Genomic DNA, 26,231 nt, shown 5'->3' with positions numbered 1-26,231 from the left:
ACATAGAAATGTAAACAGTTTAATATTATTGAATATCATGATTTCTTTTTCTTTTCTATTTATCTTTTTATGCTTTTCTTGAGTCTTGTATTTGAAGATATTTATTTTCTGCTTAGCTTTGATCTTTTCATCAGGAACCTAAAGTTCTCTATTTCATTGAAGGTCTGTTTTTTCCCTGAAGAATTATGCTCAATTGTGCTGGGTATTTGAAGCTTTTTTGTTCTGGAATATTATACTCCAAGCCCTCCTAAATTTTAATTTAGAATCTGCTAAATCCTATGTAATTTTGACTATGGCTCCTTGATATTTGAATTGTTTCTTTCTTGCAAGTTTTCATTTTTCGATTTCTTTCAAGTAGGGGTCAGTGGATTGTTCTAGTGACTATTTTACCTTTTGATTATAGGATATCAGAGCAGTTTTCCTTGAAAATTTCTTGAAAGATGTTCTTTTGATCAAGATTTTTAAGTTGTCCAATAAGTCTTAAATTATCTCTCCTGGGTCTATTTTCCAGGTCAGTTGTTTTTCCAATGAGCTGTTTTACATTTTCTTTTACTTTTTCATTCTTTTGATTTTGTTTGACTATATTCTTGATAGATATGGAGTCATAAGCTTCCGTTAGTTGTTTAATAATAGATAGCTGGTCTCATAGAGATAGTCTATGATTTCTGTGAAGTCTAAATTTTTTTTCTGCCAATAGTTCTTCAAGTTTTCATTTTTCGATTTCTTTCAAGTAGGGGTCAGTGGATTGTTCTAGTGACTCTTTTACCTTTTGATTATAGGATATCAGAATAGTTTTCCTTGAAAATTTCTTGAAAGATGTTCTTTTGATCAAGATTTTTAAGTTGTCCAATAAGTCTTAAATTATCTCTCCTGGGTCTATTTTCCAGGTCAGTTGTTTTTCCAATGAGCTGTTTTACATTTTCTTTTACTTTTTCATTCTTTTGATTTTGTTTGACTATGTTCTTGATAGATATGGAGTCATAAGCTTCCGTTAGTTGTTTAATAATAGATAGCTGGTCTCATAGAGATAGTCTATGATTTCTGTGAAGTCTAAAATTTTTTTTCTGCCAAAGAGGGACACAGCTTTCAGTTTGTAAAATTTAGGTTGAACATAAGATGGAGGAATATCTCCAATGGCACCAGCAATTCTAATTTTTAATGAATTGTTTTCTTCATTTAGCTTTTGTATGTCATTTTCCATTTGGTTAATTTAGTTTTTAAATAATTAACAATTCATTTTGTATAGCAATTGACAATTTTACAATGTACTTTCTCCACAATAACCCTGGAAGGGAAGTAGTGCAGGTATTCTTATTCTTATTGTACACATGAGGAAACTGAGCTTGGTTACATAGTTAGTAAATGTTCTTTTTCTCCTACATTCATTACATTGTTTCAGCAATACCATTTTGGATCTCAGTTTCTATACCTGTAAAATGAGAGGATTAGAAGAGATTTCAAGTGTCTCTTCTATCTTGAAATTCTAATGATAATAATTTAAGGTAGAATTAAACACAACAAAACTCCCCAACTTTTCCTTGGACATTATTCATTAGTAGTGCAATAAATGAAAAGCCCCCAATTTAGGGGGCTTCTTCTCTAACTTCTTCTTTCTCACTGTAACTGTCTTGATGCTCTTGAATTGAAAGGAGTGCCTTGGCACTTCAGACTTTTCTTCTTCAGCTCTTTTAACTTTTTTCCAGTAATGGGGTACTGGTCTCATAGCAGTAGTCTCTGATTTCTGGGAAGATCTTCTTCTGCCAAAGAAGGACACAGGTAGCTTTTAGTTTATAAAATTTAGATTGAACATAGGATGGTCTCCAATGGAACCAGCAAGATATTTCCAATTAACTTTATTAGCTTTTTGTATGTTTGCTTGGCCAATTCAATTATTAAGGAGTTTTTTTTTCAGTCATTTTTTGTGTGCTTCCTTTTCCAAACTGTAGACTGTATTTATATAATTTGCTTGCATAGCTCTCATTTCTTTTTTGTAATTTCTCTTCTATCTCTTTTATTTAAGTTTTTAAATCCTTTTTGAGCTCTTCCAGGAGGGCTATTGTGGACTTGAGACCAATTCATATTCCCCTTTGAGGCTTTGCATGTAGCCATTTTGACATAGTTGTCCTCTTCTGACTAGATTTAAAGTTGTTTCTGAGGGAAACCGATGAGTTCACGCAGCTTACTGACTTCTTTCTACGGTTTTCTATGTTGTACAGTTTCTAAAAAAAAATCACTTTTACATATGTTATTTTCATCATCATTTTGAAATGTTAAAATGCTAAATTTTGAGTCAGGAGAATTGAGTTCAAGATCCCATAACTATGTGACCATGGACAAATCACTTAGTTTCCAAACCTCAGTTTTTTCAATTGTGACATGGTAATAAATAGATCTGCCTGGCCTACCACAAAGGGTTGTTATGACTAGAGCTTGTTTAAAGAGTTCTTTGTAAAAATGATCAGGTGTTCTTGTAAAGTTGACTGAGGTAATGTCTATATTTTGACCCTCTACCATTTGTAGGTAGAGGATTCCCTCAGTTTTCTAATCTCTAAAATAAGACTTTGGATTAGATGACCCCTATAGTCCCTTTTAATTCTAAATTATTTTTAAAGATGTATGTATATAATAAATTATATTATGTGGTAATGTAATATAATAAATTATATCCATATCCTAATTTTAAAGATGAAGAATCTGAGGTACTGAGTGACTTATGATCATGAGCATAATAGTAATATAAGAACAAGAACTTAGGACCTTGACCCTTGACCTTTCCACTCCCACCCTGTATTCCAGTATCCAGGAATATTTTAAAACTAAGAAAAGAAAAAAATATTAAAGCTCAGAGGTAATTTCAGTTTTCCTGTTACTGACAGACCATTCAAGTGTCCTGTGGGCTATATCACATTGTCCAGGAAGCAAAGAAGTGAGATCCCTGCATTAGTTTGTCAATGTTGAAATGCAATTAGTGACTTTTCAATTTTTCTTTAATCTAATCATTCTGGCAATCTATATTAACAATGTCCTCAGGTACTTTTATCTGGTGTTCAGGACAATCCGTTCCTGTGCAAATGACTGTTTGGTGACCCAAGTGTTGAAAGGGTTAAGTATAACTGCTGAAGACTCATCTGGCCTTAAAAAATTAAGTTGAAACCCAAACCTTTTCTTTTCCCATATGAAATTAATGTAAAAACTTAAAATTGTGCAGAGGATGAAAATTATGTTCCTGGAAATCAAGACTGACTGCTAAAATTAATTTTTTTTTTATAGCTCAGCAAAGGTTTACAAAAAGCAAATTTTTTGATGACTGAGGTGGAGTATGTATTTGTGTGGAAGGGGGAGGCTTGAGGAAGATAATGAATTCTTTTTCTAACTGCTCTGTTTCCTGTAGATCATGATTATTTACAGGTCTGTGAACTTTGGTCAGCTATCAACAAACATTTGAACTCAGTTTGTCTAACTTGGTTATTCTTTTGGTAAAATTTCCAAAACATCTGGTTGACATACTTCACAAGCTAAAGGAATTCTTTAGGAAAAGGGAAAAGAAGTGTTGTTATTTTTAAGGATCATATTTTTGAGAATCAAATGAGACATGTAAAGGGCTTTGAAAAACTTAAAATACTATATAGATGCTATCTATTATTAACACACCTACAGAGCATAAGAAGAGTATGGAACTTGTCTTATCCAAACCCCCAAAACATTAGAGGGAAGTGGAGAAAAGAGATCCCATAATGGAATACTGTAGAGATCGGATTAAATTGAGTTAAGGAAGTAGAATTGAGAAGATATGGTATTTGGGGACCACAAGATTTTAGTGTATGTTCAATAGATATTTCTTTTGTCATTTTGATAGGCAAACCATCTCAGGGTCAGACTTAAATTATATGGGCAGAGTGATTTAGACTTCTGCAGCTAAGATTCCACTTCCAAGAAGAAACTTAGTCTGGAGTTGACTATATTGTCAATTTTGAGATTTAATTTCTTGTCATTGTTCTATCTTCTGGCTTTCTAAAAGTAATTGGATAGTGCTAAGGATAAACTTACACTGAATTGATTCTGTGCAATTTGCCTTCTACTGTAGCACCTACGATTGGGTAGGATTAACTTTTGTTTCAATAGAGTGAGAAGTGAACTGGTGATTTGCCAATATTTGGAAATTACTTTTCCAGTGGCTTGGTTTTGCTAAAGAGATAATAGCAAGTACAATATATGTTACAGCAATCTTCTCAAAGCTGTCTGGACAATTTCTGAGACAAATGTTAGAGGACCAAAACATAGACGTTACTTCAGTCAACTTTTGATCCAGATCTGTGATTCCACAGGTAGAAGGAATTCCTCATGAGAAAATTCGGTCTTCCAACAAAGATTGGTACTTCCTCTGCCATTTAGAGAGAATTGCCAAAGACACTGAGAAATTAAATAATTCTGCCAGAGTCCCTCAACCAGTGTGTTTTACTTGAAAGCAGAACTTGCTGATGTTGAGTCTACTCCATGGAACTACCCAGAGATATAGATCACTAGATCTGGAGTCAGAGAGATGTTTATTCAAATCCTGCCTCATATACTTACTAGCTTTATAACCCCAGGCAAGTCATTTAACTTCTGTTTTCTCAACTGTAAAATGGGAATCATAATAGCACCTACTTCGTAGGGTTATTTGTGAGGTACCTAGTTCTGTACTTTGTACATCGTAGGTACTTAATAATTGCTTGCCCCTTCCCTCTTTATTACAAAATAAAAATTCCCATTAGAGTAAGTCAGTCTTTGATGCAAGGAGATAAATAAAATGTGAGAGGACAAGAAATATTTAACAAAAGAGAACTAAAATTCTCTTCTTCCCCTATCTTCTTCCACCTTATTGTGATTATCTCTGACTACAGATTTTTCAGCTTTAATCATTCTCCTGTGATCTGTCAGGGAGATTGAGACAGAAGAAAAAGACAAAAAGGAATTGGAATGAGTTACAGCACTCACAATAAATGTGGAAATATTATCATAAACACCTTATTTTCCCTTCCTTTTCTCAATCTTGCTCATATGAGTAAGTTCCTTTTCCTTCCCGTCTTTGACACACTGATAAATCCCCCTTTAAAAAATCCTTTTCTTTCTAAATTTTTTTTTAATTTTTAATTTTTTTATTATAGCTTTTTATTTACAAGATATATGCATGGGTAATGTTTTAGCATTGACAGTTGCAAAACCTTTTGTTCCAATTTTTCCCCTTCTTCCCTCCACCCCCTCCCCCAGATGACAGGTAGACCAATACATGTTAAATATGTTAAAGTATATGTTAAATACAATATATGTATACATGTCCATACAGTTATAAAAAATCCTTTTCATATTTTTCTGTTTCTTTATCCTGTTTCCTCATGATCCCAAAGTCCACCTTTTGCTAATTTATGTCCAGAGCCATAACCAGATTGTGGCAACCAGAACTTTGTCATATGATACTGACATCTATAGTGGGCATACTTCATTCCCATTCATTGATCTTTCAGTTCCTAGACCCCTATCTGCCCTGCTTGTTCTAGGCTGCCTCCAACCCTAAGAGTCATATAGTAGCCATCCCCTTGAGTTTGACTTTCTCCCTCTTTCACTTCCCCTTTCTTTCACCTTAGGGTAGATTTAGTAATTAGGGTTGAGATTTGAGTGGAGGAGTGTAGGAAGGCACAGAGCCTTACCATAAGTTAAATACCAGCTTACCATAAGTTAAATAAATAGCTGTTGCAAGGATTGTATGGGAGCTTTCCATGAGCTATAGATTTTATGTAGCAGTGTTAAATACCAATAGTCTGTTTTCCATTATTTGATTGGGAAATTTAATAACATGATGCTTAGATTCATGTTGTTACACTCTCTGATTGGAAAATCCATTTGATGGCTCTTTTGTAAATCTATATTTTGCCCCCAGTTGAATTTGTCCCGAGCGCTTGAATTCTTAGTTAAAACTCTTACCTCACTTACAAGATTGATGACTGAGGCTTAATACAGGGCCTGATGTATAATAGGTGCTTAATAAATGCCTGTTGACATGATTTGATAAATATTGACTTATAAAGGAAATAGACACCTTCCCCCTAAGCTATACTATTCAAATGACCTAAAAGCTGATCCTTACATTCCTTTTTATGAATATTTATGCAGGGATAAAAAAACCACAAGGATTAAGAAGAGAAACACTTCTCCCCGAAGTAGATTTTTAAAGAGCTCTTCTATCCCTTGTTAGAATTTATGAAGGATATAATTAATGTTATGAGGTTAGAAATGATCTCTTATCAGATATGCTGTTCCTTTATTGTTCACAGACTTGGCATTAAATATATTTTTTAAAATCTTAAATTCATTTGTTTTCTTCTAATGCAATGTTTCTAAGTGAAATGTACATTAACAAATAGTAGATGAGAAATTTTGACCCTAGTTCCCAGGAGAAAACCCACTCTATATTGACCATTGTTCCTAAAAACAAAAACTAGAAAGTCCCAAAGACCCAAAGAGATAAATCGACTGGCCAGGAATTGAACTTATGTTCCTTGATTCTGAACTAAACTGCCCGCATATGGGTAGAACAATATCTGGAGTCAGGAAAACCGTAGTTCAAATCTAGTGTCAGACACTTATACATGTATGACCTTGAAAAAGTTAGTAAACCTCTGCTCAGGTTCCTCAGCTGAAAAATGAGAATTATACTAGTACTTACTACCAAGATTGTTATAAGGATCAAAAGAGATAATTGTGAAACGTTTAGCTTAGATACATGGCACATGTTTCTTTATTTTTCCTTCCCTCCTCCTCTCTAACATATATTGTTCTGTTCTCTTGTCAGTCATTATAATCTATGAGACATTATTGAGTTTCTTGAGAATCTTGCCTTCAGGTCATGGTTCTGAATTCATCATCAGTGAAATATCTTGTTTAAGCAGACAGCCAATGGATTCAGAGTTGGGAGCCTTGGTTTTTAAGATTTGACTTGGATAAGCCACTTGTTCAGCATCAGTTTACTCATCTGTTAAAATGGACATAATACTTGTACTACTTACATCTCAAGTTTGTTCTAAGTATTGCACATAAAATGATTTGCAATTGTTAAACACAATTGTTTAAATAATAATTATTTTATTGTACTATATACATAAGCTATATAAAGAAGACAGAAAAGGATGAGTTGTGATCTGCATCACTGAAGGAAACACATGCATGAGATCACAAATCAGTTACCATACTGGATATTTGTGAAGCAAGTAGCAAATGCTTTGTACATAAAAGAACAAATACTTGTTCTCAACTACCCTTTCTCTATTCGATATATATAGCAGATGGAGAAAATTGATCTAATTGAGTGGTGAGAGAGATGATGAGTGATCTAAATAAGTTTCAACTTAAGCATTTTTGTGTGTGATGGATATCACACAAAAAGGATCAGCTCATTTATCTATCTGGTAGAAGTTTTTGACCATTTCTAATAATGTTTTTAATTGTATAAAATAACATTTATGTTGGATTATGAAGGAATCCAGTTGCATATGAATAAAATTGTCAAAATACTTTTTAAAAATAGTTTTATTGATTTCAGGTTAAGAACACCTACTCTAAAAGTTTATTGTTGTTGGTGTTGTTGCTATTGTTTTAATTAAAATAACAAATCTGAATTCTAAACAATCCCAACCCAATTCTTTGGGAACCCAGCTTGCTTGATTCCCTTCTCATTAGTAGTCAACCTTTGTATCAAAGACAAGAAGGCCTCTTGAGTTTCAAAGCCCTGATATACATGATTTAAAACTAAGTATTCCCGGAATTTCAGTAATAACTTGTATTCCATTTTTTTTTGTCAGCCAAATGATCTGGAAAAGAAAAGAAAAACTGAATTTTTAATTATCTTTGTTCCCAGCTCTTATCCTCTGACTCTATAGGTAAAGGCCAAGCATTCCCATTGTAACTTTGAGCACTGAAAAATCAAGCCCAGGCACTACACTATCAGGGTTCCCACTTTGTAGATTGGGTAAAGTGCCCCTGTAATACTGTGATCTTCATGGATCCATCCTTTGTCTGCTTTTCTTAGGATCCCTTTTGAAAGAATAGGACCGTTTTGCTTTCCAAATGGTGAGAATTTTTATGTATTGTGGGATGTATCTGTGGTTTCATGATGACATGCTTACCACGTCCCTGCTTACTATTCCTGGGATGGGAGCTCACGAGGCTTGCCTTCCATCTAACACAAGATATACATCAGACCCTAACAATTAGTCTGTACAGGAGGAACTACATTCCAATGATTGGACATGGAAAGGTCTTTGGATAGATTCAAAGACTTTTGCTAGGATATGATCATCAGTGAAGTTCAGAAAGCCTTTACAAAATTCTCTATCCATATGTTAATTTATTATTGTTGTTGTTTGTTATTTTTTATTTCCCTACTTTTAATTTTTTTATATTATGTTTGCCTGCAAAGAAACTGTGGAGTGATTCAGTCAAATAGCATTTATAAATTGATTACAGTGTGCTAGGCTTTGGGTTAAGTAGTAGCGATACAAAAACAAGTAGAAAGAAATGTGGTCCTTTCCCTCAAAAAACTTACATTCTAATGAGGGAGGACAATACATAAAAATGAAATTGAGAATTGGGGAGAGGAGAAGGTATCAGACTTAAGGGCATAATAGAGGGAGTCTAGAGAACAGCCTAGAGAGGAATGAGACATGATTCGCCTAGGTACACTCCTTAAATGGAGTTTCTGGAAGTAGCGATTCAGTCAAAGGGAGAAGTCACAGGGCCAGAATTCCAGATGTAGAGTTATCATTATCTTCAGCCAAGCATTATGTGTATTAATCTATAATGATTTGATAATTGTGGAAATATGTATGGAAGAATTGTATATGTTTAGCATATATTCAATTACTTGCTATTTAAAGGAGAGGGTGGGAAAAAAGGAGAGAGAAAAAAATTTGGAACACTGTGTTTTGTGAGGGTGAATGTTGAGTACTATACATATATTTTGAAAAGAAAAAAAAATTAAAAATTCTATTATGATTATAATGTCTGGGCTAGCTCTCTGGAGGGCCTCAGGATCAGTTAGAGTCAGGATCAAAGTTCATGGTCTTTAGAAGTGAAGGAAGCAGGCAAGCTGTCATGTGGCTCATCAAAAATGGATCCTGGACTCTGGAGTCATGATCCTGAAGTCTTCCCTGCTGAGCTGAGCTGTGGCAGAGAGACTCTGACTCTCTCCCCTAGCCCTCCAATCCTTCTCTACCATTACCTCACCACAACACATTCAGCAGGCACCAATCTTGAGGAGAGCCATCACATCACCATATCATCTAAATATATGTTTATAGAACCATTATCTCACATTGGGTAGGTACTTAGCCTTAAGTACTCTCTCTGCTGTTCTGGATTCAAGTATACCTTTTCAGAGTTCAAGCCCTCTACAAATGATAGTTCACATTGACATAGAATTTGCAAAGTGTTTTACAGTCATCATCTCACTGAATCATTACAAGAACCCTGTGAGAAAAAATCTGGCAAGATTTATATGAACTGATACAAAATTAAATGAGCAGAACTGTAACAACATTGTACACACTAATAGCAATATTGTAACTGTGAAACTGAAACTATTGTGACTGATCAGCTGTGAAAGACTCAGTTACTCTGATAGTGATCCAACACAGTTTCAGATCCCTCTGGATGGGAAAATGATCATCACCTACAATGAGAGAAAATTGATGAACTCTGAAAGTAGATTGAAGCATATTTTTTTCCACTTTATTTTTCTCGCTTTTTAAAATTGAACTTGGCTAACATGGAAATGTGTTTTGCATGGCTTCACATGTGGATATTATATTCTTTGTCTTTTTCAACAGGTGAGGAAAGAGCTGGATGGAGGAAGGAATTTGCAATTTGAAATAAAAAATTAATGTAAAAATATATAAAAATTTAAAAATTATCCTATAAGGCATCTGCTACAGGTATTACTTTCTCAAATCAGGCTAGGGCTTATTGTTTTCTTACTTGCCTAAACTTAGGGGACAGAAATAACTACACCCAGAGAAGGAACACTGGGAAGTGAATGTAAACTGTTAGCACTACTGTCTATCTACCCAGGTTACTTATACCTTCGGAATCTAATACTTAACGTGCAACAAGAAAATTGAATTTATACACATATATTGTATCTATATACTGTAACTCATGTAAAATGTATGGGATTGCCTGTCATCTAGGAGAGGGAGTAGAGGGAGGGAGGGGAAAAATCTGGAAAAATGAATACAAGGGATAATGTTATAAAAAAAAATACTCATGCATATATACTGTCAAAAATGTATAATTAAAAAATTAATAAAAAAAATAATGCGTAATCTCTTTAAAAGTGTGCCCAGGGTAATTTTCAAAGAACCAGTTGTTAAACATTTATTGGCACACTTTTGCTTTCAACCTCAACATTCTATGACTCTGCATATGACCATTTGATTACTAAGTATAATATATATTTTTTCTTGTTTTTTTTGTTTGTTTTGCTTTCCCATTTGTTTTCTCATTCTTCTCTTCACAAGCTTATAAATTAAGAGCTAGATGAGACCTCACAGTATAGCCTGATCTCATTTTATAGAATGAGGATCAGAGAGGTTATTTGCTTGAAGTTATACAAATAGAAGTCATAGAGCCAGAATTTGAATACAGAGCTTCTATTCCAAATTGGGCACTCTTGTCATTTCTTTTATTTATTTATTAATTTTTTTTTCTAGCAAATTTATTTATTTTTAATACACATTGCTTTATGAATCATGAAAAATCAGAACAAAAGGGAGAAAACCATGAGAGAGACTAAAAAAAAAATCAAACAAACAAACAAAAAAAAAAAAACAGAAAAAAGGAGTGAACATACTATGGGTTGATTTACATTCAGTCTCCTTATTCTTTTTCTGGATGCAGATGACATTTTCTGTCCAGAGTCTGCTGGGATTGCTTTGATTTACTAAAGCACTGAGAAGAACCAAGTCTTTCATAATTGATCATCACACATTCTCGCTGTTATTGTTTGCAATTTATTCCTGGTTCTGATTGTTTCGTTCAGCATCAATTAATGTAAATCTTGCCAGGCTTTTCTAAAATCCTTTGTAGCAGCTCCTTTTGTAGTGGCAAAAAACTGAAAACTGAGTAGATGCCCATCAAATGGGTTATGAATGAACAAGTTGTGGTATATGAAGATAATGGAATATTATTATTCTATAAAAATGATGAACAAGCTGATCCTTCCCAGTACCTTGAGTATTTGTGTTTATAATAAATGTTTGGTTGCCAACATTTGCTTTGGGTTCAGGTCCATAAGAAGACACTTAAAACTTGAACTGCTTTGCAGTATTTATTATCTATTTATATATGGCTAATGTAAATGTATATGGTGAGAGAAGACTTTGAAAGGTCCTCATTGGTTGGATTTAATCAAGCCTGTCAGCTTGGCATTCTTTGATTCCTGTTATGCTTATGACTTGGATCTCATAAAGGATGCTTGTTTTCACAGTATGGCTCTATAATTAAAACATGCAGGTATAAACCATGAAAACAGAGCTCAGAACTGGAGATCCCTTTTCCAGAAACTCTCTGTGAGCATTGTATGGGATTCTCTTCACAATATGTGTTCTATCTAACAGTAATCAATGGGATCAAAAATTTAAGATTATGGGGCAACTAGTGTGGTGCAGTGTATAGAGCACCACTCTGAAGTGAGGTCTCAGACACTTAACACTTCCTAGCTGTGTGACCCTGGGCAAATCTCTTAACCTCAATTGCCTCAGTAAAAAAAAAAAAAAATAATTAAGATTATGAGCCTTTAAAGACCATTGAATTTAATGCTCTCATTTTAGAGATGGAGAACTGAAACCCAGAGGTAAAATTAATTGTACAGGATCACAGAGTTAACATGTGTTTGGGATGGGATTGGAACTAAACCAGTTCTTTCTGTCTTCAAGTTTAGCAGGGACAAAACAGATGAGAAAGCTATGACCTTGTTCCTTTGGATTTCAGAGGGAAAAAAAAAGAAGCTATAATGTTAGAGACAGACTTGGGACATTGGTTCCTTTGGTGGGAGATTCCAAGGCACTTTAGGAGAGGCAGCTCCTGAGTGATGGGAACATAATAGGATCAGATTTTAGAGGAACTTTTATCAGGTATAACTACCAAGGAAAAGAAGTGCTTAATTTAATTGTACTCCTTCAGCCAGTAGAAACAAATGTAGTCATCCTCCTCTAAATTTCAGCTCTCTGGGACAAAGCCCCAGTTGTCCTGGCCTGGTTGGAGGTCTGGCCATAATTTAGCAACCCACATAACCTTCATTCAGTTATGGAATATAATGATCTCTTTCTGTGAATATTTGAGACTCTAGCAGGTATGTTGCAACAAAGATTACTTAGATTCCAGCTTTGGGGGAGAAAGTTGTCTTATGTACTCTAGAATACAGGTACTGCCTTTGAGGACCACCACTCAAGATGAAAAATAATGGGCTGTGATTGTAAGGTGTTTCATACCTGGCTATGCTATTTGTCAAGTTTATGGTGGATGACTGAAATACATAGCCCTTGTGCTTATTCAAGCTGTCTTTCAAAGTTATTTCCCTTCACTATGTAAAGGGAGGTATGTGATAGGTTATGGAAGAACAAGTTACTTGATCTTAAGTACTTTGTTTTAATCTAGTACCAAAAGAAAAAAAATTACTCAAAATTGAAAAAAAAAAAAGATGCTGGAATGTATATGTATGAATTCACCCCATAGTGTTCAGTTAATTGAACAAGGTCATTGGGCAGGCCTGGCACCATTTTAGAGAAGGGCATTATGGTCATTTAAGAAAATCCTGGTCTTCTAGTGAGGAATAGGACAAAATCTGTTGAGAACAAACAAATAGGGCCTGAAAATTTCACTGAACTGAAGAAGAATGGGAATGATTTTTTTGTCTTATGTCCACACTTCTTAGTTACTTTCTTAGATAGGAGGGATGAAAATTGAAGAGACAACATCAGGTAGAATCAATTTTGGGTGAGGAGTGTGAAAGCTCAGGTATGCTTTCTAGACCATAAGCCAGCTATATAGGGATCTCATAGAAAAAATGGTGCTCTAATCAGACACTGATTCTGTGGAGACCTTTGCTCTTAAGGGAAAGACTGGATACCTTATTTCTATTTTCACCCTTCTGCCACATTACTATGCTAAATTATAGCAGGGATATATTTACTTATCTGTATTTCTCTTATTTATTTGTGTTTATGATTATAATGCTGTACATGACCTCAGGTGACATTGGATTTTTTTCTCAATAGTATTTTATTTTTCCAATTACGTATAAAGATAGTTTTCAGCATTTATTTTTATAGGATTTTGAGTTCCAATTTTTTTCTCTATCTTTCTTTTACCTTCTACTTCCCCAAGACAAAAACACTAATATAGGTTATACATGTATAAACATTTTAAACATATCTCCAAATTTGTCATGTTGCAAAAGAAAAATCAAAACAAAGAGAAAAACTATGAGAAAGAAAAAGCAAAAAAAAAAAAGATGAAAATAGTATGATTGATTTGCAGTAAGTCTCCATCATTCTCTCTGGATGTTGATGGCATTTTCTATCCCAAAACTATTGGAATTGTCTTGGACCACTCTATGCTGAGAAGAACTAAGTCTGTCATAGTTGATGAAGACACAGTTTTACTATTATTATATACAATGTCCTGCTTCTATTCACTTCACTCAACATTAGTTCATGTAAGTCTTTTCAGGGTTTTCTGAATCAACCTGCTCATCATTTCTTATAAAATAATAATATTTCATTACATTTATATACCATAATTAATTCAACCATTCTCCCACTAATGGGCATTCCCTCAATTTTAAGTTCCTTGCCACTAAAAAAAAAGGTTTCATTTTTGCACATGTGGGTCTTTATGATCTCTGGAATATAGACCCAATAGTGACTCTGCTGAATTAAAGGGCATGCAGTTTTTTAAAAAAAAAAACTTTTTTATTTTCCAAAATATATGCATAGTTTTCAACATTCAGCCTTGCAAAACTTTGTATTCCATTTTTTCCCTCTGTTAGATGGCAAATAATCCAATATATGATAAATATGTGCAATTCTTTATATATACTTCAGAATTTGGAGTCCAGCACTGTAAACTGCATCACATTGCCTCTCTAAAGGCAAATCTTAATTACGTTTCTAAAATTAGGCAAAAACACAATCTAGGTAGGCCAAATGAAATCAGCTTAGCAAGATGAGCCTTTTATTGGCCTTAAAAAAATTAAAAGTTTCCAGATAGATAAGAACATTTTAAAGCTATCTTGTATAACTAGAGTTGTAACTAGGACAAGATCATCAGAACTTTGCCCCAGAACACCATCATTTAGAGAATACCAAAATTTAAAACACTCTTTCAGCAGCATAAAGCCTCTCTAATAACTAATTTTCTTCCCAAACAGTTGAATTGCTCTTGATTACTTATTATATGAATTTTACATCATGGATCACAGTTTTTATCTGTCTTTCCCTTGGTGTTTTTGATGATGCCCAGTGACCATAATTGCCAGTTATGGCACAGTGCGTGAGATATAACAGATTGTGGTAGCTTTGAAAACAATTAAAAAAAAAACCCAGGCTACAGAAATTATTTTTGTCCTACTTAAGACTATTTCATCCTCATTTATTTTTATCGATTCTATTCATCCTTATCCTTCTGCTACTTCTCTTAGCTCTCACTCACGTTTTTTTTTTATCACCAGGTTATGACAAGAACAACACCTTTCTGAAGAAAATACACCCATTGTATTTTCCCACAACCACACAGAATAAGGAAAATGAGACACAGTACATTTCTCATTAGTCCAAATGTCTCATTTTGTCACATCTGTCCTATTTGATATGTTCTCCTTGGCCTATGGGCCCATTAAGGTTTTCACAGCAGGCAGAGCGACATTCCTGTCAATTTGAGAAAAATGCTTTTAGGAGTTGGAAGAATCAAGAATGCACTCACCCATACTGAAGAGAAGCTTCTTTTGTGTAGACAGCAAATTATAGCAAGTGTCCTTTTGCCATATTTGTAAATGACCTGATTTCAGCAAAGTTCAGTAGACAGTTTGTAGCTACAATGGGATGCTTCAATCTTGGTTTTATTCTCATTGAAAAGAATTGGCTAATGGTTTAAAACGAGAGGCCCATATTGTAGGAATACCTCTTCCACTAAGCCTCAACTTCAGGAAATCTATTAATATAGGGCAGAAATGGGCTGCTTGTCTCCTGATATTTTTTATTGCAACAACTTACAAACCCAGAAGCAAGCCAAAAGGGTTTTTTGTTTTGTTTTGTTTTGTTTTGTTTTTGTTTTTGTTTTTCCAGTACTTTTTGAGATTGCCTGTATGAGACTGACTACAGATGTGGCCAGATTAGCAAGGCAAGATGTTGATGATTTGTCTTCTTTCAATTTCTGCCACATTTGAGGATGTTCTGTCTGTCAGATATGAGCATTTGGTCATGCTTTTTGTAAGGTTAATATTCTTCTTTCTGACACTAATTTGGTAATGGTAGAAGATTGCAGTTCTTCAAGAGAGAAGAGAAATGAAAATCTAGAGCCCTTCAGTTTTGTTTTAAACCCTTCTAGCAAGCCTTCAATAATCTCCAGTAAAAAGCCTTCTTTGTTTTCATGATCTGAGTAGGGTTAGAAATGACAGTGCCCTTCCTAGATCCAGGGAAGAGAAGATTTGAGAAATGAGAGATCTGTCCAATATTATTGCTCCTCTTAAATGAAAGGTAGTAAGAAGACATATAGCTGATTTCAGGGAGATAGGGAGGGATAGGAATCTTTTACTAAAAGAGACCAGATTTGTCAGAGAAATGTGCTGAATTTTGCATGTTTTAGCTCATGTGAAATCATTTATCCATGGCCAGCTGTGAAGGAAAATGGTGAAGGCAGCAGTTTTCCCATCTTCCCTCTCTATTAGCTTTCAACTCTCACCCCAAGGTGTTGTATGCCTTCTGAATGACCCAGTTTGTACCTCAAGCTCTTGCTAGAATCAAAACTTCTAGTCATCCAGTGAAACATCTAATATATATCATTTCCCACAATTAGAGTTAGAGCACATTGAGAACAGGATATTCACTTTTCTATTTGTTCTCCTTTTAAGCACATAGTAAGTTAAGTACATTTTTTTTTCATATATTCATTCTCTTCCTCTCCTGGATAGGACACCATCTTCTATCTTTATTTCACTTAAAGCTCCCAGTCTGTATATCATTTATCTGTCCATTGTATTATCTTAAGATCCTCTTCTGGTTTTGAGGAAACAGTAATGGTCATTACCAAAGCAGTGGTCTTTATGGTACAGTTGCTTTTTTGGACAATAAAATAATTTCCAAATGCTGACTCTGATGGTAAAAATTTCAAGTAAAACTTGTAGGGAGACATTAAATGCATGCTTTTAGATATCCATCAGTGATATTCCTTCAATTCCTACCTCTCTTCCCCCATATATAGTAAATCTGTGGGCCCCAAGGCAGTTAGGTGATAAAGTAGAGAGAATACCAGATCTGGAGTCAAGAATAGTCTTCTTCCTGGTCCAAATCTGGCCTCAGATTCATAATAGTTGGGTTACCCTGGGCAAGTCAATTAGCCCTGTTTGATTTAGTTTCTTCATCTGTAAAATGAGCTAGAGGAAGAAATGGCTAATTACTCCAGTAGCTTTGCCATGAAAACTCCAAATGGAGTCACAAAGAGTTGGATGCAACTGAAACAACTCAACAATTGTGTCCCAGGTGTAGCCTCCTACTTCCAAATTTTCTTCACACTTTTTTCCTGATTTGTCAAAAAAATTTAATTGACAGTCAACCACATAATTTTAAGTAGCCTGGTCCATTGAAAAAGCACATAGTCTAGAGTAAGAAAACCTATATTCATAAGTTACATCTGACTCTTATTCTCTGTGTTTCTTTGGACAAATGACCTAACTTCCCTAAACCTCAGTTTCCTCAACTATAAAATGAAATGGTTGGACTTAATAACTCTAAATTATATGTTAAGTGCTACTTGTCCTTAATATTATGTCCCCTTTCTTTTTTCTTCCTCTTTGCCAATGCTTCACCACAAGATGATGAGGTCAAAACATTAGCTCAAATGTCAGTTTGAAAAATAAATAAATATATGTGCCAAGACTTCAGCTATGGTAAGCCCTATGTTGTAAGGTCCTTAATCCCTTCACCTCTTTGTATTTACTGTTTTAATAAATGTTTTGCTGTTATCTAATGCTGACTTAGAATTATTTCACTTAACTCATCTTTTGAAAGTCAGGGTGGTCTGTCTATTTAGGATTTAAGTTTAGGAACATTTCATTTATGGCAAGGAAGGGGGTATATTGGGGGAGGGCTGTCTTTTGAATGTCGCTGTAATTAAGTTGATTTTCTTGCTGCCTCACTCTGTGATTAACAAGCTTTTAAAGTGTTTATCAGTCCTGATATCCTCTGATCCCAGGTACATTCTAAGGTAGCTTTTGTTCTTTGTCCCTTCTGGCATCATGCCTATTTTATTGGATACACCTTTACTGTCACTCAAAAGTGTTGCTGTGTTTCAGAAGCTGGTGAGGTCAAGGGACTCATGCTGTTAACCAAATGTTCACCATGATTTCTTAAGCCAGTACAGAAGTCACAAAGGCTAGAAACTAAATGTCTTGGATGGCGGAAAGGTTGAGAGCATATCTATGAACTCTGTGATCAAGAAAGTTTCTTTGCTTTTCTTTTTTTTAAAGTAAACAAATATTTAGTTTTTAAAAATCTTGCAATATGACAAGAAGGGTAGAACAGCAAAAATAAATTCCAGAATTGTTCAAAAGGTAAATGTAATCCATAAGAAAAAGTAAATTTTTTTGCACTACCCTATCATATATCATATATTAATATTATTACATATTATTTTATGGAGAACTCACACAGGGCAAGCACTTACAAGGTAGTCAGAAACAGCAATACAAGGACACTGTCATTATCTCTTAAGAACTTTAGAATTGATTGTATAACATGGGAGCCATAGGCACAGGGTTACTCAGTATGTCGTGCCCTCATCAGAGAAAGTGCTGTGCTCTATGAGCAAAACAGAATTGAATTAGCCCAAGACAAACATGAGATTTGGAAAATTAGAGAAACTACCACAAATTTTCATAGGGACTATTTGTGTCTGACCTGTGGTAGAACATTCCAGGCTCATATTGGTCTGATCAGTCACAGTCAGACATACTGTAACTCAACTCTTAACATCGTGATGCTATTTTGAGCCTCTTCGAGTATGAAGGACAACAACTAACTAACTCTATCATGCTATCAATTTTTTAAAATATAAAGACTTACTTATCATTAGTGTTCCTATTCAGAAGGTGCTTAATTTTTTTAGCATGTTTTTGTTTAAAGCTTTTATTTTCAAAACATATGCATAGATAACTTTCAACATTCACTCTTACAAAACCTTGTGTTCCAATCTTTTTCCCTCCTCTAGATGGCATGTATCCTATATATGTTAAACATGTGTTTTCATAATTTCCACAATTATCATGCTGCCCAAGAAAAATCAGATCAAAAAGGAAAAAGAAATGTGAAAAAGAACAAAATACAAGCAAACAACAAGAAAAGTGAAAAGACTATGTTGGGATTCACACTCAGTCCCCACAGTTTGTTTTTTTTTGTTTGTTTGTTTTTTGTTTTTCCCCTGGGTACAGATGGCTTTCTTCATCACAAGACCATTAGAACTGGCCTGAATCACCTCATTGTTGAAAAGAGCCATGTCCATCAGAATTGATAATTTTGCTGTTGCTGTATACAATGTTCTCCTTGGTTCCACTCACTTCACTTAGCATCAGTTAATACAAGTCTCTCCAGGCCTCTCTGAAATCATTCTTCTGATTGTTTCTTATAGAACAATAATCTTCTATAGTATTCGTATACTATAACTTATTCAGCCATTCTTCAGTTGATGGACATGCACTCAGTTTCTAGTTCCTTGCTAATACAAAAAGGACTGCTAGAAACATATGGGTTCTTTTCCCTTTTTTGTGATCTCTTTGAGATACAGGCCCAATAGAGACACTGGATCAAAGTTTGATAGCCCTTTGGGCATACTTTCATATTGCTCTCCAGAATGGTTGGATCAGTTCACAACTCCACCAACAATGTATCAGTGTCCCAGTTTTCCCACATCCCCTCCAACATTTGTCATTATCTTTTCCTGTCATTTTAGCCAATCTGAGAGATGTATGTAGTGGTATCTCAGAGTAGTCTTGATTTGCAATTCTCTGATCAATAGTGACTTAGGGCATTTTTCATATGACTAGAAATGGTTTTTATTTCTTCTGAAAACTATCTGTTAATATGCTTTGACCATTTATCAATTGGAGAATGGCTTGAATTCTTATAAAATTTAGTCAATTCTCTATATATTTTAGAAATGAGGAGTTTTTCAGAACCCTTGGATGTAAAATTTTTTCCCACTTTATTACTTTCTTCTAATCTTGTCTGCATTGGTTTTGTTTTTTTACAAAAGCTCTCATTTATCATTTTCCCAGCAATTTTTGTCAGATAATGAATTCTTATTCCAGAAGATAGAGTCTTTGGGTTTATCAAACACTAGGTTGTTGTAGTCATTGACTATTGTGTCATGTGAATTTAACTTACTCCCTTGATCTACTACTCTTTTTCTTAATGCCAAATGGTTTTGATGACTGCTATTTTATATTTTGGTTTTAGGTCTGGTATTTATTTATTTGCATTTTTTTCATTAATTCCCTAGAAATTCTTGATCTTTTGTTCTTCCAGAGCAAACTTTGTTATTAATTTTTTCTAGCTATATAAAATAATTTCTTGGGAGTTTGATTGGTAAATTAATTTAGATAGCATTGTCATTTTTATTATATTAGCTCAGCCTACCCATGAGTACTTGATATCTTTTCATTTGATTAGATCTGATTTTATTTGTGTGCAAAGTGCTTTGTAATTGTGTTCATAACATTCTTGACTTTGCCTTGACAGGTAGACTCTCAGATATTTTATTTTGTCTATAGCTATTTTAAATGGAATTTCTCCTTTTATTGCATAAAAATGCTGATAATTTTTGTGAATTTATTTTGTGTTCTACAATTTTGCTGAAGTTGTGAATTGTTTCTAGTAGTTTTTTTAGTTGATTCTCTAGGTTTCTGTAAGTATGCCATCATATCATCTGCGAAGAGTGATAATTTGGTTTTCTCACTTCCTACTCTAATTTCTTTAATTTATTTTTCTTTTATTGCCAAACCTAACATTTCTAATACAATATTGAACAAGAAAGTTTCTAAGAATGGTAAAAGATTAATGGAGGACATAGTGGTATAGTGGAAAGAATGGAAGTAGGAATCAGAGATATCTGCATTCAAATTTGCTTTTTATACTTACTAGCCTTATGAACTTGTACAAATCAGTTAACCTCTTTAGCATCACTTTTTTCATCTGTAAAATGGGAACAACTACAAGGTTTGTCTCACTGGGTGTTGTAAGGATTAGAAGCGATAAAGTAGCATCTTCATAAGCCTTACTGCTGATTGTCATGAATGATTCTCATGAGTGTGATCCACACACCTCTTTCAGTCCCTGAGAACCTTTCAGAGAGTATGTGAGATCAAAACTATTTTCATAATAATACTCTTACTAATACTAATAATACTCTTAAAGTATTTTTCTGTTCCAATTATATTTCTGTGTGAGGCCAAATCCTCTGCATATGGTTTAACCAAAACATCATAATATATTCACTATACAAGCATATAGGAGAATCTACTTGTCTTCAATTAAGGAAAACATTAAAGAGATTTGCAAAAATGTATGAAACCATGCCACACTTTTCCCTAAATATTTTGTTTGGAAAATAGTTATTTCTTTAAAAATTTTTATTTATATTGATATGTAATGTGTTATCATTGAATTGATTTATATCATATAAATAATATATATAATTTTAAAATGATCTCTCATAATTTATGTTATAACAATGTCGTTATATTTTAACTTTTCATAGTATAACATATGAATGTAATAATTCATAAATCTGTTTATTAATGGCTTTGTTATTGAGCTAATAAATATTTCAAAGTTTTATATGTTTTAATTTCTAACAAATGTAACCCACATATGCAAAACCTTTTTCAAGTCCTTAGTAATTTTTAAGAATGTAAAGGGGTTCTTAGACCAAAAAGTTTAAGAATGGGTGGACTGTATGAATGTTAGCTATTTTTATTATGTGTTTAATTTTAAGAAAAAAAGAAAAAAATGCAAATTAAGTTCTATCAGGTCATATATACTTTTGAATTAAATATTTCACTGATTACATTTTACCTGTAGCTAAATGTTTTATAGTATTGGGGGAAGAATTACAAAGCTACTAAAAACATAAAAGTGAGAAGGGTATTGAGGGCTCCCAAGAGCAGAGACATGAGAAGTGAATTGGAGAGTTTTAAAATGTGGATGTGATTGGATCTTATATTCTTCTTTCTGTCTCTGAATATATAGGCTTTCTTTTCTTGAGGAGCTAAGTTCATGGAAAATATGAATAAAACAACTATAGTTTCTTGGTTCCTCTTTCTATTTTTGTGTGGATAATCATAAGATGCATATTTAGAGTTGGAAAGAACCTTATCTAGTCCATCTTCCATCTTGTTGATGAGAAATCTAAGATCTAGAGAGGCTGTTACTACCTCAAAGTCATACAATAGTAATAATAGCTCACATTTTCACAGCTTTTAGGATTACAGTTTTAATTCATTATCTCATTTGATTCTCACAATGACCTTGTGACATAGTACCATTTTTTTATTTTATCAAAAAAAAGATATTGAGCAGAATACATTTGCTTTCATTACACAGCTAATATATGTTGAGTCAGGATTTGAATCCTGGTCTTCCTAATTTGAAGACCAGAACTCATATATAACCACATATAAAATGACAGTACTTGAGGTTTCAGAGTAAAAATTGTGACTTTCTTCAAGCAGTGAACACTGTGAGTAGTCCCAGGGTGACAATCAGTAGGAAGAATTTTTAGAGATCAGCTATTTGGGAACACTAGCCACAATCATCCTTGACTAGCCAAGTTTAATTGGAAGTATTTTTGGAAATTTTCAGTATCATTTTTCTTCTCCCTAGTGAGCCCTTAGATGAGCCATGATTTGACAATTCAGTATTCTAAGGACATCTGTAGCTTTTCTTCCCACTAAATAGAGTCAGTTATCTTGACTTGTGTTTTGTCACTGAACTTGCCACTGAAGGAGAGAGTGAGACTGATGACTTTGTACAATTCTTCCTTAGTTAAATCCAATTCACACTTGAGTCAATATCACCCTCATGATATCATCGATTCACTTTGAGAATTAAGGACAACCAGCCAGCTAAATGAAGAAACCCCCAGGAAGCTCAGATTCTCTGAGTCACCCTATCAAAATAAAGCCTTCAGTGTCCAAAAGTCCATGTTCCTGTCCCTGATGACTTTGAATCTCAATCTCCAGCCAATTCATTAAATGTTTCCCCTTGCGCCCACTATGAATCTGGACTAGTGGCCAGATCAAAATTCCCTGCCTTCTCTTCCCACCTTCCTCTTCCTAGTGTTTAGTCCTGTTCTACCCAGAGAAGAATGCTGTAAAATCCCACTGTATTTTTTTTTTTTGGTTTGGGTGAACAATGTAATGCCAGTTTCCCTAGAAGAACTGCTTCTACTCATCCTAATTGGCTTTGAGAAGGAAGAATCCTTGTTTTGCTTTTTCTCTGCTGATACCATCTAATTGTACTTTGAGTTTCCTCCTAATGAACTGGGGAATCCTCAGCCTAGTCAAAAACTTCAAAAAGGCTATCGAGTGCTTTGGAATCAACATGTGAATTCATTTCTCTTTTTCAAAAATTTGGAAATCATGTGTATCCTTGGAATGGAATTTACTTCGCATGTTGTAATATGAAATTCATGCTTCTGGGTTTCATTCCTTGACATGTCAAGCATGATCAGCCTGACTATATCTTGTTTGCCAAAACTTTTCCTGGAGAGAATATTCAAATTGGTTTCTGAATAGTTTGGGCAACCCCAGTCCTCACATTTATTTTTGATTTGTGGATCCCTGGAAACAGTTATTTGGTATTTAATTTCATCTTTCACGTGGATTTGCTTGTCTTTACTGAGACCTTTTCTCCATAAAACTGGAAAACTGAACGTGAAAGGTAAACACAGATGATTTGAGATTCTCTCCGGGACATTCATTCCCTACCAGTGAGTTATTTAACACCATCTACTCCTTCCATGTGAGTATTTTGTCTCATGAAATAAGACAAATTATGGTTAATCAATCAAAAACAGCCAGGATGGTGAAATTCCACATCAATGATGTGAGAAGGGAATGACACAGCTTGGGTCACCACGCACTAGAGTATGCCTGAGATTTAAAAGCTGAATGAAAGCATCTTTGAAGCATGATTTATATGGGCATGCAAAACTCATTAGTTAATCAACTTTTTCATAAGGTGTATGACAAAATGAAATGTTGTGAAGAAAAGGATCCTGTGTGTTGAGATGTGGAATCTTCTAGGAGTTCCATGTAATGATTTTTTAATGTTGCAGCTTTCTTGAACATCATCTTACAGGCAGGAAAATTAAATAATGCACAAATATAAAGTATCACAGGGACTTATAGCATTGTATGCTTATGGCACGTAGTTATAATGGATGTCATTTTCTATAAAAATTATTGCTACAGTTTGCATGCTATAGTTTCCACAAAAGTTCATTTACAGCATCTTTTCTCCAGCAGCTGACTTATAGTTAAGCCAAAAAACCTGAGCAATAACCTCATTGAGGGAATTATAATTAGTAAATTCATTAATTGTCCTGTTTAGCTTCCAGTTCCCAGGGGTATTTGTTTTAAGTAAGTCCCGCTTTGAGGGCAGCTCTCAGTAAATGAAAGTGAGTTTAGAATTTACACTTCATGGTAGGAGGCTAACCTCATCAAATATACTTTTCTTTGCTACCAATACTGTTAAAAGTGAAATCCCTTAATTAAAACCTTTAACTTTGGGGATAGAAGCTAAATAGGAAATATAATTAACTGGCTTTCTAGTTAAGTTTCTCTTGTTTTTTTTTTTATGTTAAACTAGCTTTTGATATTTAAGGCTAAAACATATTTGCTTATTTATATGAGGATGAAACTGAATCATGGACATACTCCTGTGGCCAAATGTCTTAATGTGGTTGCAAAACAGATACCCCTTGTTGGTTCTGTGGGTCAGAGTGGACTTCTCATGATAGCTTTATATTTGTATTTTCTTTTTGTGCACATGTTGTTTTCCTTGATAACCATCTTACTGAGATAAAGGATGATTTTGATTTTGTATTTATATTGTCAGCACCTAGTACAATTCTATAGCACAGAGTATGAGCTTTAGAAATGATGTTATCAGAGAAGGTGCTATTTCTTTCTTTTTTTTTTTTTTTTTTTTTGACTTTGTATTTCTCAAACCTAACACAATACCTTATATGTAATTAAAGTCTTAATCAATGTCTGTTTAATTAAATAGTAATCAAAGTCCTCTGAAATCTTCCAAGGGAAGATCAACTATTGTCTGCACCTCTCTCCCAATCTTATTCTCCCCCCTTCTCATGCTGCTGTGTTTCTGAGTAAATACTCAGAAATACTAAAAATACATAAATACTAAAAAGGGCTCTCTCCTCCTCTTCACCTCTGGAAATTCTACTTATCTTTGAAAGTTCAACTCATATGCAAATTCTTCCAGGAAGCCTTCCTGAGCTGACTGGTCAGTAATGACATGCTCACTCACACCTCACAAGATGTTCATTTATAACTCTTTTTTGGGCCTATATTAGAATAACCTACATTAAAATTAGATGTGTTAGTGCCACTATTAAACTGTATAAGTCTTGAGAGCAGACTGTGTCTTGGTTAAACTTTGATTTTCCCTGAGCACTTATCACACTCATTCATCTATATACAGTAGGGATGGAATCAGGAAATGTGATTTTATTGGCATAAAGAAATTGCTGGGTGAAAAAACTCCCTCTGATCTGTAGATCAGCACCTTTTCTGTAACTTTTAGTCTTAGAAAATAATTTAGAGAACTGAGTTTATGTTTGCCCAGGATCACATAAGCAATGTGTCAGAGGCAGCATGGGAACTAAGGTCTTTCTGGCTCTAAGGCAGGCTCTCCACTATAATATGCTGACCCTAAGAGTATTCAGGTATTTTTGCTCTAGATTGGCCCAGTGGATAAAGCACTGGGTCTGGAGTCCAGAAGGTCTGAGTTCAATTTGATCTCACATATGTCCTACCGTGAGTCTCTGGGCAAGTCATTTAACCCTGTTAGCCCCAATTTCTCATCCAGAAAATGAGCTGGAGAAGAAAATGGCAAAGCACTCTAGTATCTTAGCCAAGAAAACCCTGAATGGAGTCATGAAGAATCAGATACCACTGAATGACTGAACGGCAGCAAATATAGATATAGATACACACACATATTTGTTCATTTTTAGGTACAACATAATTTCAAGCAGAATCAATAGAATTGACTCAAATGGTCTCTGGGAGTCCTTCTAGAAATAGATCTAGTTCAAAAAAACAGTGAGAGTTGATATTAGGAGAAATAGTTCCTCTACAAGAGGAAAAATTCAATTCAACTAAATGAGCATTGCTAAATACTCCTGTTATGGAAAGTAAGGTTCAATTTTGTTGTACTTTAGAATGTAAACTATTTCATTTAGGGGAAAAAATTCTCTCCCTTTCTCTCTCTCTCTCCCCTCTCCTCTCCTTCCCTCCTTTCCTCCCTCCCTCCTTCTTTCCCTTCCTCCCTCCCTCCCTCCCTCCCTTACTCACTCACTCTCCCTCTCTCTTTATCTCTCTCTCCCTCTCTCCCTCCTTCTTTCTCCCTTTTTTGTCTCCCTCTTCCTCTCTGTCTCTCTGTCTCCCTGTCTGTCTCTCTTTTCTTTTTGTCTCTCCCTATCTCTCCCTACCCCCCATCCCACAAAATACCAACCATATCCATGTTATCTACAATATGTGTTCAGAACACATTAAACATCATACATAATCTGTTTCCCTCTCCTTATAGATGATACATATCATTATCCTTATTATTATTATTCATGGAATAATTATATATATATATATATACACATATATATTTATTTTTATATAGTTCTATAAG

At 34.3% G+C, this 26,231-nt stretch overlaps 1 protein-coding gene across 5 annotated transcripts in view; it reads left to right on the top strand.

Annotated features, from left to right (window-relative positions):
• SMYD3 (SET and MYND domain containing 3) overlaps positions 1-26,231 on the top strand; it is a 954,064-nt gene that overhangs the window by 691,583 nt on the left and 236,250 nt on the right. Inside the window, exon 2 of one of the 5 annotated variants that reach the window (XM_074262570.1) lies at positions 17,120-17,194. The exons of the other annotated variants lie outside the window; for them this stretch is intronic. Coding sequence (XP_074118671.1) covers positions 17,192-17,194 — 3 coding nt within the window. The 5' untranslated portion in view covers positions 17,120-17,191. The remainder of the gene's footprint in view (positions 1-17,119; positions 17,195-26,231) is intronic. 5 annotated transcript variants of the gene reach the window in all.

Source organism: Sminthopsis crassicaudata, chromosome 4 (assembly GCF_048593235.1).
Source record: "Sminthopsis crassicaudata isolate SCR6 chromosome 4, ASM4859323v1, whole genome shotgun sequence".
Taxonomy (NCBI): domain Eukaryota; kingdom Metazoa; phylum Chordata; class Mammalia; order Dasyuromorphia; family Dasyuridae; genus Sminthopsis; species Sminthopsis crassicaudata.
Note: the sequence above shows the minus strand (reverse complement) of the source record. Positions and strands in the feature narration are given on the sequence as shown.